This window comes from Melanostigma gelatinosum (genome assembly GCF_949748355.1).
Source record: "Melanostigma gelatinosum genome assembly, chromosome: 22".
NCBI classification, from domain to species: Eukaryota; Metazoa; Chordata; class Actinopteri; order Perciformes; family Zoarcidae; genus Melanostigma; species Melanostigma gelatinosum.
This window is the reverse complement of record NC_136655.1, coordinates 11,965,886-11,982,584: the sequence shown is the minus strand read 5'-3', so window position 1 is coordinate 11,982,584 and position 16,699 is coordinate 11,965,886. Positions and strand designations below refer to the sequence as shown.

Here is a 16,699-nt window from a genome sequence, read left to right as displayed (position 1 = left end):
CCTAACTAGCACTTGAGTGATATGACAAGAAAAGCCTTTTTCATTTAGTCGTAGCATGAATGCAAATCCATCTCTTCATCAATTGATGTGTTATATCTGAGTTGCAGGTAAGAGACACTGACACTTTTTTACCCAGAGTAATGGGATACGTTCAGCAATACAGGGCGGTAAAGAAAGATGATCCTTTTGTTGCCATGTTGTCTTAGCGATCCGTGATCAAATTTCAACCTAAACAGCAAACACGGCTCCTCCTGTGCCTCAGCAGGCGTTATAACAATAGCCATTATCAGGCTCGCATGGTGCCGTCTATTGTTTCTTGGATATGTTGCTCTTGGAGATGATGCTATTTGTAAACCTCCTGAAAATCCACTTTTAATTGGAAAAGAAACAGAGAGCCAAGTCATACCGACCAATATAAACTCCTGGCACATTCAGAAGCATATGCCCCCGCCCACTACACCCAACTCAGCTTTTGGCTTCAAAGCTTTGGTTTCAAAACGTTTGGTTCCAAAGCTTTGGTTTCAAAAATTTTGGTTCCAAAGCTTTGGTTTCAAAAATTTTAGTTTCAAAGCTTTTGGATTCAAAACCAAAGCTTTTTGTTTTGAAACCAAAGCTTTTTTTTTTGCTTTTAAAACTATTTTTTTTGCTTTTAAAACTTTTTTTTGCTTTTAAAACTTTTTTGTTTTGTTTGCGTAATAAAGACACTAATCTACCTTCATGGAAAAGCATATATTTTGCGCAGATATCATATTTTACACACATTACTGGGTACATTCCATTGTTCAAAAACACAAATATTGACAATTTGTATAATTTGTATAATTGATTATTATCATTTTATTTTTTTATTTTTTGTGTGGCTCATAGTGGGGCCATGCCCCATGGCCCTCTATTGACCAGCCGCCACTGCTGTAGATGTGTTTTTTTGGGGGGGTCAGTGGTTCACCAACAGGTACCTGCCCACATTGACTTAGCTGCTACCATTGGTTGATAACGGTTAGCTAGATAGATAGATATGTACTTTATTCATCCCCAGGGGGAAATTAGTATGTTACAGCAGCAAGACACACCAAGAAGCAAAGTAACAGAGTAACCAAAAATATTAAGTATTAAAAAATGCACAATATATACAACAGAATAACAGAATAGGACAAATTAAATATCAGAATATATAAGATAAAACAACAAAAATGCACAGTATATACAATGAAATAGAATAGTGTTAAATGAACTAACTAGGTGAAAAACAGTAGTGCAAAAATCAACCCCAGCAAACAACAGTGTAGCAGTGTGTAATTATGTGGAGGATGATCTGGCCAGAGGTGATTCCTTGTAAAGTGTTTTTGCAGAGGGCAGGAATGTTCTTCTGTATCTTTCCTTGTGATACAGGAGGACATTCCTGCCCTCTGCAATAACAATTTGGAGGGTGTTATCAAGGCAACATTGTTTCGAAACATGTAAATAAAAGCAGGGGTAAATCAGGGGTCTCAAACTCATTTTCACTCCGGGCCACATCAGCGTCACGGTCGGCCTCAAAGGGCCGGTTGTAAATGTAAGACTGTGTAAATGTAACTACTCCTAACATATTGGTAAATAACTGTCTCTGCATTTGATTGTTGTTTATTCAAGTGTAAAAATATTGTACATGCAGTTATATAAATGTAAACATATATTTAAGCACATTTCTGTCATTATAACTTAAATCCTTTTAATTGAGGGTTAAGAAACCCACATTACTCTATCAAAGATCAAACTATTAAAGAAAATAGCAAAGACAAATATCAAACACAAGTTATTACAATAACTTTGTTCAATGCTTAAAATCATTTCAAGGGTGCGTTTGCACAATCCCACATGAAGTATTTCATGTGTTTTTAAAGCCACGTTTGAAGTAGTCTTCAATGTTCTCACAATACATTTCCATTTCAAATGTACAGTAAGCAGCCAAAGAGCTGCTTCTGTGTTGAAGTATCTCATCATTATGTCTTTCTATCATAGTTTTGACTTTCTATCTCGGAATTATGACTTTCTATCATAGTTATGACTTTCTATCTCATAACTTCGACTTTCTATCTCATAATTTCGACTATGGGGATATTTTATTATCTAGTCTAACTTTAAAAAATAAATAAATAAATAAAGATTTTTTTTTTCTTTTTTTTTGTGCTGGCGGATTCGCGGGCCACATAAAATGACGTGGCCGGGAGTTTGAGACCCCTGGTGTAAAGCAACAATAGTAGCTTACTAGTGAGGGGCAAATAGGGGCGTGTTCCAGTTATTTTCCCAACTTTACAACTTTGGAAATAAGTCTCCAAAAGAAGAGACCGTCGTCAACATAAGGACAATAAACGTGAATAAAAAGCATTGCTTTCCCTATAGAGCTACTGATAAGGTATCCCTGTGCAAGATGACACCCTCCAATTAGCTCAAGTGGAAATGACCGACTGATTGCACTGGACAGCCAAGTGTCCATATCTGTGGCTGGTTCAGATTCATTTTATTCACTGCGCAGCAGAGACAGGAGTTCACAAAATAGTTCTGAAGAACCCAACTCACAAGTCTGTAGTAGTGGATTTGCATGGGCCCAATACAGGTCTGTTGTGCAGAGCAAAGGGTGATTTGATACATTGGGGTGTGACCTCTTACAGGGCTGGCCGGGGCTCTCTTCACACTACACCAAAAGGTTTCACTCCCAGAGGTTTGTTAATGCTGTAAAATTGTTTCTGTCTGCACAGGGGTTACTGTCAAAGATATCACTTTTTTTTTCTACAGATGCCAGCATGGAACAGATATTACATGATCAAACTGGCTTATGGTCAAGATGGAAAAACACCAGGGGTGTCGCCTTTGATATAAAGTATATTTAGATTTATATTTTAGAGGGACTGAGCCTCTGCTGTGGGACCTCAGACTTAAAAAAAATAGGTTGCATATTGGTTGTGCAAGTTGCAATGGCCCTAAATCGTTGTTGCAAATAAAATAATATTGATGTTAATTGTTCATGACATGCAGTAACTCTATCTCCTTTAATAATTAATATACATGAAGATATAGACAGCAGACTCAACATACAGTGGACATAATGATGAGACCACACAAACGGCTTGATTTCTCTCCTTGACAGCTTATTACTTATTCTGTCTGTCATTCAGTTCATATCTATAAAATAAAAAGATTAGGTTTTTGTTGTGCAATGTCATGAGGGATAAGGCAATTGGGTATAGCTTTAAGGCAGCTGGTTATTATGAGTCCAACAACCACTAAAAGAAACAGAAGCACAGACGTTTCCACGTTCTCGTGGTTCCATTACATCTAACGCACCTGGGTGGGTGTGTTCATGAGACTCGAAAGCCGGATTACTTTGAGTTAAAGTGGGCTAACACTCTCTGGGTCAGACAACAGGCCTGCCCATCTCTGACATTTAAAACGCTCGGACTTGACACAAAGCTCATTTCGTTCAAGTAGAATGCGGATGTGACGTCAGAAGCATAGTGCGTGACATGTGTATGCTTGCATGTATCCACCAAGGATGAGAGAATTGAATCGCCATAGAAAAGTTTGAGTCATATCTTTGATTTGTAACCCTTCTTATGTACAGTATAAGTTTGTAACCTCACTTGTATATGTCTAATACGTTGTTATATGTTGTTGTCTTCGAGTTACATTAACATTAGTTCGTATATTTCCGTGTTTAATTATTAAGCTCCGCCGGCGGTGCACGCTCACGCCTTGAACAGGCGCTTCTCGTGAGTCATTCGACTACCAGCATGCATCGGGGTAAATTTTTTTTCTGGTGGGTGGGATTTTTTAAGAGGCGTTGCCGCACACCGACTACGTACTCCAGGATTAACGTTGTATATCTGCCGCTCGTCACGTATTTTCATACATTGCGCATTTAGGCCCTGCGAGCAGCACACGAATCGTCAGTCTAAGATATTCCAAGAAATAAAGATTTAGCATGGCCAACTACATTCACGTACCCGACGAGGCTCCCGCTGTGCCCAAAATAGACGTGACAGTTGACGAAAGCGACTACAGATCCGGTGCGTTGAAGCTGATCAAGGAGCTGAGACCGAATTGGAAACCATCCGAGGTCAAACTGAAGGTGCTTTTTATTTCTTTTTTTAAAATCTTTAATCTGCTTGGTATGACATCCCCATTGCGTGTATATAGCGTTATCTATCTTTAGAGTATAAGTCATTTACAATTGCGAAGGCGGGTAAGCTAGCAGCGTGGTCTCACGACAAACCCAAGTTAGCTAAAACCGGTAATCGGTAATTTATTCCAGTAGCAAATAACACACGAAACCGGATAATCTAATGACACGCAGAGCAGCCCAAATGCTACGTATATTTAACTATAGAATATCTGTTGCCATCCTCAGACGGATGGTAACGTTAGACAATGCCTTCGCTATATTGCAGCTACTAAGGTAACGTACTGCGGTAGTTCCTCCGCTAATGGGTTGCCTTTGCAAATAGCATCTGCGTCACTTCAGATCCAACATGGGGACTTTCTCCCTGCTTCTCGTCGCAGCTTGTAAAACCGTACCTGCACGTCTTGACTACCTACGCATTTTAAATATGGCACGAATTAGCATAGATATATTATTTTTGCATGCAGGTGGTTATACAGATAGGTGTGCGTCGCAGTTTCAGTCACGATTGTCATCATGCTGCGCCCTATTGACAGTTACTGGAAATGTACGAGGCTCAGACGCTACTCTGACTACATCGTCTGTTCTCGTTAACTTCAGGAAGAGACGCGTATGACAAATAGAGCATGCATACGAACTACTTTTTATTGACTATATGTAATCTCCTAAGTGTCCTCTGTGATCTGCTAAAGTCAAATCAATTCAAAATATAGCGGCAAAGGGAACAGTACGTTATTCTAGAGAAGCATGCTGATAGATGAGCTCGACATTAAATCCTCTGCATACATAGTCACCCACAAAGCAAGTTATTTTAGTTTTCCAGTAACTACCTCTGGGGGTGTGGCTCCTTTTTGGGAAACACCCTCAGGGTTGGAGATGGTCACATGCTCTGCCACACTTGCCTATGTTCATCAATGAGAGCAAAGTGGCAACTCAGCAAATGCCTGCCATAGCTTCCTCATGCCAAATCAAATTCCTGACTTGTTTTCCTCAGTCCACGCCTAATGGAGTGAACAATAAGGGCTGGTATGTTGACACCCCCCCCCCCCCCTCCAAAAAAAAGTCCCCAGCTTCCCAGCAGATACAGTCCAGCTTAAATCAGACAGGCCTTAATCTTTCAATGCTACATTCATTCCTCGTCTCTGTTTCTGTGTGGCTTGCCAGATTCCTCTCAGAACTTGTGTAATACTCCAAACAATGTAGGTTTTCATAGTACTTATATGGTTTAATGTCAGGACGGTCCCACTGGCGTCCAGCTAGGTTTCTGAAGTACAGGATTAATTGTGACTTCTTGCCCGATTCACCTGTTCTCCACCCTTTCCTCTTTTTGTCCCTGCAGTTCTTCACAGACGGGATCACCAATAAGCTGCTGGGTTGCTACGTGGGTGCAGTCGTACAGGATGTGGTCCTGGTCCGTATTTATGGCAACAAAACAGAATTGTTGGTTGACCGGGAAAACGAAGTGAAGAGTTTCCGAGTACTACATGAAAACCGCTGTGCCCCACACCTATACTGCACCTTCAACAATGGCCTTTGCTATGAATTTCTGCAAGGAACGGCCCTGGAGCCTGAGGACATTCGCAGCCAATCTGTGTTCAGGTAAAAGTACATTTCCATGCAATGCAAAAAGAGTCTTGTGACCTGTTCCTGCCACCCCGAGGCTAACTGTGCAGGCTTGACAGACAGACAGACGGACACACACACGCACTCCTACATACCGACAATGTGGACGTTTGAGTCTGTTCCACAGCGAGGAGGCCAGAGCACGTGTCCGGCTGCTTTGTACAGTCGACACGCTGCAATAAGAAATCTACCAAAACTGGTTTACAATTAAAAGGAATTTAATCCCACTGATGCAAGTACAGTATTTACAGTGAAGTACATTATTTCCATGAAATATTAAATCAATAAAACCCCGTTTGCAAAAAACTCAACTCAGCGCCGTCCTCTGAGAGCCATCACGCGAGAGAGAAAAAAAGACTTTAAATTAAGCCACCCACATCCGTTCGAAACGCCTCCTCTTCCGTTTATCCCAATTCCTATTGGCTAACTTCCAGGAGTGTATTCACCTGTCTGCCTTTCTGTCCCTGAGTTTACTAACACATTCAATGACTGTCAGTTGTTGTTTAATCCCTCTATGATAAACATTCCATATAATAGATAAGACTTTGCAACTTTTGGCAAAAGCTTCATGTCTCAAATTCTCCATCTAGCTACTAATCCTAAAACACTTTATGCCTATCTTAATTATGCATTTCCAAAACACTTATGTTTATGACAAATTATGAATTCTTAATTATGAATTATTGAACACTTTTATTATAGCTACTAAACACAGTTCTATGCTCAAATTTCTTACAACAACCACATAAACAGTATCCTTCACAATCCTTCAGATACACCCTAAGGAACTACCGCTGTAGCAACTCGTAGAATTTAGTCACACCAGTGCCTTAACGGGTTCTGCCCCTGAAATGTAACCTCAGCTGAGGAGAATCTTTTATGAACTGCAACTTGGTGGAAATGACGGGTGTACACTGATATTATATTAAGAAGATTAAAACTAAACAATAAAATGTTCATCTATTTCATAGTTTTACCAACATAGTTGCTCAAGTGTATCTGGGTTGAGAACCAAAGCTAACGTTGAGCTTGAACATTTCAAAATAATGGAAATGCTAAAAGGCGCTTGATAGACAGAAGTAGGGTTGGGTACCGAAAAACGGTGCCGGTATGGAACCGGTTCCTATACGTCCGGTACCTACCGGACCGAAACGTAACGCAGATTTCGGTGCTTCCTTTCGGTGCCTGCGCCAATTTAAATACTTTTTTTACACTACTCTGATGACTCCGTCCTAGCAGCGGGACTCGGTCCTCCGCTCCTCACTCATAGTATTATTACAACGGGGTACTTGGCGCTGTCGCTCATAAGCACAACAACACAGGCACGCGAAAGCACCGTTTAGGCACCGGAATCGGAAAGAACCCAAACGATACCCAACCCTAGACAGAAGACGCGTGGAAGGCGAACTGAAACAGAATCTTCCATTTTTATTTTTAATTTAAAAAAATCCATAATTGTTTCTTTTCTACGTTGCAGTCTCATTGCCAGGCAGCTGGCCAAGTACCATGCCATCCATGCCCACAATGGCTGGGTGCCCCAGTCTGACATGTGGATGAAGATGGGCAAGTACTTTGCTCTCATCCCCAAGTGCTTCAAGGACCCAGAGCGAAACACCAGGTGAGACCATGTAGATCTGCTAGATCCTTAGACTCCTGATCACCTGTCAGACTTTTACCTCTGGCCCTATAAATTCAGTCTGTTCGCACAGACCTGGCTGAGTTGCAAAATGTTATATACATCAGACCGGCAATACCTCATCCAGAGTAGGCTCTCATCACCACGCCCCCTTTTTCCGGGAAAACAATAGTACGGTGACGGCATAAGTCGAGGAAGATGAAACGTGTCTCAAAGCTGTTATGTAGGGGGTCAACTGAGGCTTTCCCACTGAGATTTGAGGCTCATATGAGACGTGAATATTCACTGTCAGTGGGGTAAATGGCAGATTTGGTTTTTTACAAACACTTTGCCAAATGATGGACTCTTAAAATATGTCTAGATGTCCGGAAAATCAATATCTCGCCACTTTAATATCAACTTTAATTTGTTACGGTATCACAGATGGTCAGGTCGCAAAACAATCGTTAAACATCTCGATAAAACAAACATTTGTTTGACAAGAAATGCATTACAATCCAAACACGCGTCAACTTGCATCGATATCCACAGGGTCTCTGGTTTTCTCTCCAAAAGGGGCGTGGCCTCAATGTTTTGCAAAGTGCCGGTATGTGCCAGGCTGTGTAGGACAATTGTACAGTTCAGGACTCACCAAACAGCTTATCTGCAGGTTTTACGTAAGCTATATTTAGACAAAAACAAATTCATCATAATGCTTAAATTCACCACTATTTAAAAAATCTTAATTATTGAAACAAAGCAAGAACAAACCTTTGAAAAGCAGTATACTCATTAAACATGTAAAGTATAATGCCATTTGAAGGAGGATATTAGATTATTGTTATTTTATGACCAACCCTGCATTTAAATGGACATGAAGTACAAAAAATAAGCCCTATAATAAATAGATTTGAAGAACTTAATTAAGGCATAAATATGTGATTTTTAGATATTTTAAGACTTTTTTTTTTTAAAGAAGGTTGAATAGTCAGAAGAAGAAAAGAGAGCCTCTAATCACATTGTTTGGAAACATTTGGCTTTGCCTCATGTATATATCTGTCCACGTGGAACTATGACTTCATACGTCTCTTTATCAGTGAGTCATTAATGATCCAAACAACCCACTGTGCAATGGCACAACAAGAGGTCCTGCTGACATGTAGATGTCTCGCATCTGAAGTTAATAACAATTTCTCTCCAAATGACAAACGGGAAAGAGCAGCACCCTGAACACATGAGAAATGGTGAATTATCATGTTCATGCTCCTGCCGTCTGGCATCACTCAAATTTCGTAGCCCGTGTTGTAGACTGACACTAAACAAACCGTGTAATTCTATCGTCATCTAAATATGTATCTACATAAGTTTCCCTGTGTTCCTGGTGTCAGTACCAATGAAAAAACAACACAGGTGCGCTACGTCGCAGGCAAATTGAACAATTTGGGCACGTTTGCACCGCTGGATCTTGATTTTTTTTTTTTTACTTTAAGTTTCCAATAACAACAAGCTTTCGTTTATGGTGACACCCAAAGTGAATCCAAAACAAACACTGACTTTTCAGGCTGTAAATTTCCTTGGAGGCCAGCCAGGCCACCAACACACAAACACTGCCAGAGAAACGCTGAGACTCATGAAAGGCCGCGACACCCGCAGCATCTTTGGGGTTTAGCTGTGTTGAAGGCAAAAACAAGTAACTGGGTGAAGTGCTTAGCACGTGGCTCCTGACCACATACACCGATCGTGTGGTATTAAGATAGCAGTGAATCTCGTCTCCCTCCACTTTTGTTATTTTCTGTTCCTATTTAATATTTTTCAAATACGGTATTGACCCTCTTTGCCTCTGCCCCTCCAGGTTGACTATGGAGGTACCAAGCCCTCTCTGCCTCCGAAAGGAGCTGGTGTGGCTCCAGCAGAGCCTGTCTGTGCTGGGCTCCCCAGTTGTTCTCTGCCACAACGACCTTCTCTGCAAAAACATAATTTATAATGAGGAGGCAGGTGAGTATTAACTGCAGAAGTGTAGTCATAGACGTTACTGTGTGACTGAATCGTGTGTTGTAGTGTGAACTGCATTGGTCTCTGCGCTCAGGTAGGATGGCAATAACTGCACTTCCTCAACCCTAGTCACATGCTTCACTCATTGCCGGTGTTTGCATTGGGCTGCAGGCAAAGAGTTAGAACGGCCGGAGAAGACAGACCTGTTCTTTGGGCGCTCGGCTCTGAGATGGAATCCTCATTTGAAATAGGAGAAACACGACGGAGATTAAAGCCGCGTGTCGATTGATGCGGGTTGGAGGGTTTGGGGGGGGGGGGGGGGGGTAGGGGAGTGGCAGAAAAATGTGTATCTGCCGCCAATAGATTTGGCAAATTTGCATACAATCTGTCAAAGATTATATTTAGTCTTCTGGATTTCAATTTCCCTTTTTTTTAACGGTAAAGTCGTTTCTAATATGGATTTCTGTCTTCTTTCCAAAATCTTGTCTGATCTGTCGTTCTAATTCTGTGCTGAAAACTTAGAAGGTAAACTACTGTTATCAGCGTGAACAAACAATGCCATTACATCATACCACATACCAAGTCTTAGTTCTATTGACTGCACATGTTTTTGGTGCTATAGCAATGCTATTTTGATGGTATGAAGGTCAAGCAGCCTATCCTCAGCTTGCTTTTGCACTGAGCGACTTTGTTTAGTCTGGTCAATGAGACTGTACGAGTCAGTGAAACTGTTCTTATCATTGTCTTTGTAGCAGAGGAATTTTGGGATAAACTGGTCAGGACAAATGAGAGAGGGTGGGAAAGAAGAGATGTATGCGGGAGGTGGGGTGGGGGTAATAAAGAGCTGTCAGCCCCCTCGTCGGTTTGCGGCGAGGGGCGGGGCCCTTCTCACAGCTCCTTGTGTCTAGCCTTTCTCCCCTAGGAATGACAGCCGAGGCTGTGGCTGCCCTGCGCCGCCCTGCCCCTGGGGAGGCAATGGAGAGAGACAAACCCTCACGCACAGTCGGCTTTGAGGGCCCTCGCGTAGTCTGCCCACTGCTCGGGTTAATCGGGATGAGTTCATGGCAGCAGTAGGAGCCCTGTACCTACCTATTACCCTCCATTGCTACTCGCTCACCAGTTTTCCCTCTTGACAGTATTGAGGCTACTTACGATGCTGGTTATCACACAAATGTTTTTTTTTTTATGGTTTGCACTTGCTTTGAGTCACTCTGAGCACCAGCCAAATGCCTAAAGTGTAAAGCTACTTTCCGTCACTCCTCCTTACTGCGCAATTTCCATTCCACAGCACCAATAATGATGACTGGGCAAGTATATGTCTGGCGATGTTCTGTATTTTTCTTATTGTCAACAAGTCCCATCGGAAAAAACAAACCAACATTGAAGCGACCAGACTAACAAGTATTCCCTGTGTGGCCAAAACCCTATTTATAGCGTGTTCCTGGCGATAGAGCTCCATTGTTGTCCAGGAGTTTAAAAACACAGTGAGCCACACTGTTTGACTGGGTGACATTATAAATGCACACAATGTAGTTTATTTTTGAGTCACTACCACATAACTCGTACCAACTGCTCAATAAATTCACTGTTCACTCATGTTTGTTTAATATTTGTAAATAACAGTGCGTAGCTGTTTTTTTAAAGAACCGCTAAGCCTTTTGTTTTGATGAAAGTGTTAATTTGTGAGCCCATTATTAGTGATTCGTCTTCAGAAGGGATGAATGGGCTTCGGGCTGAGAGCCACAGGCTGGCGGAGTTGGAAAGTATATAGAGAGACAGACTACCACATTGTTGGTTTTGGTCTTTTAATGGGATTTGTTGACATAAACATTAATATAGAAATCATCTGCTGTGTCCGTTGAAGCTGAAACACGCCTCTGCAAAAATGTGGGGAAACTCCTTTGCCTCAGCACATCGAACAGAGACTCTGGTTAACCGTAGCGCAGAGAAGTAGACGTGCACGCCTGCAGAATCTGTAGTTTTGTATTTCAAATAAATGCTGACTTATTCAGTTTCACTGGGATTGGGCCAAAACCCAGCACGGAACCCCCTTAAAGGGAATATTCGCCATCGTCTTTCTATGTGTCCAGTCAGTGTTAAATGGTAATGCTAATATTAAGTTCATGAATAGCGTAGGTCAATTGCGCAAACATTTGCACAACATCCATGCATATTTACAGACTTGCAGAATCATGTTTCAGGCTTCAATAAGTCAGGCTGAGGTCGTCTTCTGTTTGGAAGTATGACTGATTAATACGAGAGGCATTTCCCCGATACGCCTCACTAAACACAACTAGACCACACCTACAGCTGACGAGCACAATGGAATGTACACCACAGTAGAGTCCAGGGAATCAAGCGATCATTGATACACGGCTAGTCTTACCGTGGCAGGTCAAGCAGTCTAAACCGTCGTCGTAAACTCAGTCTACCGCCTACGGCCTTTTTCTTGAGTAGGCATGAAAAGAGAGTGAACAGCTACCACGCTGCTTCCTGTCACAGCCGTAGTTGCTGACTTGTAACCACTTGTCTGCAAAAACGCGACCGCAGAGAAGCCGCCACTTCCTGTATTGATAAAACCCTAAACGGAAGTGGACGCTTTATTTTTCTCCCTTTTCCAAAGATACTGTTTCAAAACCACTCTCACCAAGTGCTCTGTTACTTTTCCCTCTTGTCTTTTTGTCTCTCTTTACTGTGTCTCTCGGCCTCCAAGGCAGGCTGCTGTAGTTTCCCTGCCCCTCTCACTTTACTCCGCTATTTCCAAAGAACAAGAAATCCGCACACATTTTACTGGGTCCCATGGGCCACGAAATCTGCAACTCGGCAGCCCAACAGGAAGCATATCAAAGATTCTGTCATTTGCAGACGCTTCAGAGGTGTCGCGCTATTGGGTTCACAGCGGACCAATGGGAAGGGAGCATTGGAGGGGGAGTGTTGTGAGAAGGGGAAGTGAGGTTGCATGCGTGAGGAGGGGGGCAAGACAAGAAAAGGGAGTTTGGCTGCAGGGCCTGATGTTTTTCGACACTGCGTGGGTGTGAGAATGGATAAAAAGACAAATATGTCAGTGTGAGAGTGAGCATGTGTGGAAGATGTGTTTGCCCCAACCTTTTCATCTGCTGCACAGGGGGGGCTATAGCCACTGCCTGGAGGTGTTCAGTTGTGTCCCGCTAAGACCTACACGTCAGCTGGTAACCCACCTCAAAGTGACTTTCTCTGTAGTCCAGCACCACCTCAAAAACTAATGTTCCATATGTTAAGCCAAAGAAATGTAGCCAAAACGTTCAAGAGTGGACACATTTGATTTAACGTACTGTTCTTTTAAAGTAACATGTATTGGTTAATATTTATGTTTGTGTAAACAACCGGGCTTGTAAAAAGTAAGGGTTTGTATTTTGAGATCAGCCGCCGCCATTTTGAGATCAGTCCTTCCCTTTTTGTGTTCACCGGCCTACAAATGCACTCAGCAACGCATTGTTTGATCCTTCCTCTCCACGCACGATCATCGGATTTAAACGTTCTTCAGACGTCGATGCCAATAATTCATTCCCAGCGTTTGAGCTGTTAGTCTAGAGTTCTTGACGGTGGATTGACTTCAAGATGTAACGGATCCTCATAAAGCCCACCAGACTATGAAATATGTTTTGAGATCGCTCTTGAAGAGAAGTCCAGTTTCGTGACGAGTACAAGTTCTGAGAGGCAACGTATCAAACCGTGTGTTGCTGTAAGTTTGCTTTGGCAGCGCACTACTGTTCTACGGACCACTTAAGTGTCTCTTTGTATCTCACTATCTTCCTCCCTTTGTCCCTCTGCTATCTCTGCCCCGTTTTCCTTCATCTGCCTCAAAACATAACTTTGACTTGGCCATTTCCCCTTTTTATTCTGTGCATGTATCCAAAACAAACAATCCTTTGAAAAGCCAGATGCACTCCTTTTTTTTTTTTTTTTTTTTCCTCCTAGAGTTTTGTATGCGTTCCATGTGTTGCATCACACATTTTCATCTCTGCTAATGTATCCCGGCTGCCTATTTTGCGGTCTTGTGGGGAAAAAAAACCCCGCCGATAAGTCTGTTAGTAGCACTAATCTGTTTACTACGATGTCACCGTAGATCGACTGCTCAACCTCCATTCCTGCGATTGCTTCACGAAAGATTTTATTTCCAATATAGTTGTTGACTTCCATAAATCTTATGATTGTTTTTATCCTAATGCCGCATGATAGTGCATGTGTAGAAGTCAATCGTGTATTTTAAGAAGTATATCTCTTTAAGTTTAAATGTGTCTTCTTAATTCCCTTTATTACATTACCTGTGCTGAAGTCTCCCTCTACGGTCTACTTTTCCTCAAAATTCAAGCTCTTACTCCTTGCCCCACAATCGGCAAACTAGCCAGCCACACCAGTCAGACAGGAAGAGAGTTACAGTGTGAAATGAAAAGCCTTGCCATTTTGATTTATCAAAGGGAAAAAACACATCATCATTTTGTGCCTGCTTCCCGTGTCTCTTCTCTAAACAAACCTCGTTCTCTCTGCAGGCAGCGTAAAGTTCATTGACTACGAGTACGCTGGGTACAATTACCAAGCCTACGACATTGGGAACCATTTCAACGAGTTTGCCGGTGAGTGTGACTTTGCTCTGCTCGATATATCTATAAACAGACGTGTGTATGAAATGGTTTGCATGAGTGTTAAGCCTGTGTGTGTGTGTGTTGCATGTGTTTGCAGGTCTGAATGAGGTGGATTATAGTCACTACCCTCAGCGGGCCTTTCAGCTGCAGTGGCTCCGCTCCTACCTGGAGGCCTATAAGGAGCACAAAGGCCAAAGCGATGAAGTGACGGACACAGAGGTGGAGATTCTTTACGTCCAAGTCAACCGGTTTGCCCTGGTGAGCGTTGGTATTGCACACGCGTCATGAACCACAGTGGATTACAGGAGAGCATATCTGCACATGGCCGTCCTTTAGCCTCTCATAGGCAGATGGTAGGCAGTCGTCGGCGTGTGTTTCGGCCTATATTCTTTGCATGGTTATTTTTGCTGATCTTGTCATCGCCTCAGTTGCAGTCATGGCTCGTGGTCGCCCTTATGAGTTCTGTTTGCAGGCACGCTTGTGCTTGATGTGCGCTGAGGCTGATAACAAACAGTTGGTAAAGCAAAGTTGTACACAGAAGGAAAAAAAAGACCAAATTTGCATATATACTGTGTTTTCTCAGTAGTTAAATAGTTAATCGTTAAACTACGTTCTAATTATTAATTAGTCTTGACCTAAACTGCATGGTCGAAGAATTTAAATTGAACACTAAGCATGTTCTGAGTTGATGTTCCGGGCCTGTTGCCAGGTGTTGGGTCAGCTAACCCCGAGTTATAGTGTGCTGTGGGTTAAACAGCACGCTGCTCTGAATGTGAGAGATGGATGTGCCCGCTGATGCGACCGTCGTATGGGAGGCGTGTAACCCCTCTCGAGGCTCAGCGCTCTCCCCTGAGCCTCGCTCTGCCTTGTTTCATGTTGAGAGGAAAAGAGGGCAGCGGGTGGAGGTGGAGCAAGGCGAGCAATTGTGTTTCTGTGTCAGCTGTTTGTTGTTGTTGCCATAGGGCTTCTGCTGGCTTTGTACATGCTTGAGTGTGCCGTGTTGGGTAATTAGATTTGACATTTACTTTTAGTAGTAGACTTGAGTATAATCCTCTTTGTCGCTTCTGTTTTGTTTTTTTTCCTGCGTGAAGGCATCTCACTTCTTCTGGGGTCTCTGGGCTCTGATTCAGGCCAAGGTCTCCACCATCGACTTTGACTTCTTGGGGTATGTAGCCATCTTGAAATGCATATTAAAATAAAGCACACTTCTTCAACAGCTATTTCACTTTGCGCTGCCAAGCAGATTTCAGTTAGTTAGTCACATGTTTAAGAACTAAATGTGAAGTGTTCAGATTATCATCTGTGCCAGAACAGTCTGATATTTCTGCAAGTACATTTTTATCTTATCGCTGACGCTGCGCTCCTCTCTGTCTCTCAGATATGCAGTCCTGCGCTTCAACCAGTACTTCAAGATGAAACTGGAGGTGGCTGCGCTGAACGTACCCGAATAATAGCCCCCCGCCCCCTCATCTTCTTATTTTTGCTCTTCCTCCCTTCCACTCTTCTCTGAGGCTCACATGATGAATGCAGAGCGCCCTGTAGGGGTCTTGTGTAGGGAAGAGCCAGATTCAGAGTCTGTCCTGCTTTGTGCCTACAGGTCCCCTCTACAGTCCATATCTCTATCGATTAAATGGACCACACGCTTATCCATCCTCTGCCGTCACACCTTTTGTTAACCGGTAGCCCAGGTCATTTGTAATGTGGGCGAAGTGTGAGGCAGAGACTCGAGACCTCCTATAATGTCAAACCCACATGGCTGAGTTTAGTTTTGGCCGTTACAACTGTCCTAATATCAATTAGATGTTAACACGATATCAGCGTATTGTATCCGACGGCTGCTTTTCTTGTAGCTCAAATCGCTATGAATAAGATGGAGGAATGTCGCTTTAATTGTAACCAACACGTAGTAACCGCCTACGGGACTGACAGGTGGCCCAAACACGAATCTGATTGCCTGGAGAAACCTTCATATGTGCTTTCATGGGGGAAAGCCCAGCTATAACCAAATTTCTGATGATATGAGAGCAATACAGAGGCTGCTTTGTTTGCTGCAGATGAAAGGAGGAAAAAAGAAAAGAAATGCCAACATGGCAAGACCAGTGCTGTCCCTTACTCCTATGTGAGATGAGCCAAATTACAACAACAAAAGAAAACTCGTGGTCTGCCTTGTGACTCCTGTTTTCACCCTTATTTTCCTCTGCATACTGTCAGTGTGTAGTTTGGTGAGGGCTTCATTGTTTTGACTTTCTGGACTTAAAGTAGAAACATCCAGTTTGAGGAGAGCATCTTGTGTTTACGTCCAACTTCAAGCCCTCGAGTTAAATAGTCACTGTAAATCAGTGAGTGGTCTCCTGACTCGAGGGGGGTTTTCACTGTAATGTACTGTAAATGTTTCATTTTTGGTTTTGCTTTTCTTCAATCTTAAACTAAACCGGGGACAAGCCTGCATCGCATTGTAATTTGAACATTCCATGTTCATAACGCCAGATAAGAAATTTGGTTGTAGTTTCACATGGTAAGTTGGCTTTGTCGGGGACTTTATTCACTGTGACATCGACTGTAAGAGGGTTCTAAAAGAGACCAAATCGTTTAATCGTCTGCACCGTCAGGGAACGTTTTGGAATCATCTTTAATGTTACAAAACAGTGCTGTTAAGTCCTAATAAAGTCAAGACATTTTTATACACTTGTA

General features: G+C 42.6%; 1 protein-coding gene across 2 annotated transcripts; it reads left to right on the top strand.

Moving 5' to 3' along the window:
- Positions 1 to 3,824: 3,824 nt before the first annotated feature.
- Positions 3,825 to 16,699, top strand: etnk1 (ethanolamine kinase 1). Of its 2 annotated transcripts, XM_079294973.1 has the most exons (8): positions 3,825 to 4,105; positions 5,496 to 5,755; positions 7,257 to 7,397; positions 9,247 to 9,389; positions 13,916 to 13,999; positions 14,106 to 14,266; positions 15,100 to 15,173; positions 15,387 to 16,699. In XM_079294973.1, exons 1-8 carry the CDS (start codon positions 3,959 to 3,961, stop codon positions 15,457 to 15,459), a joined length of 1,083 nt encoding a protein of 360 aa, XP_079151099.1. In that variant the 5' UTR covers positions 3,825 to 3,958; the 3' UTR covers positions 15,460 to 16,699. The 2 variants fall into 2 exon arrangements, 1 of the variants encoding a protein (XP_079151099.1); XR_013773035.1 differs by lacking the exon at positions 15,387 to 16,699 and having other exon boundaries at positions 14,106 to 14,361; positions 15,100 to 15,172.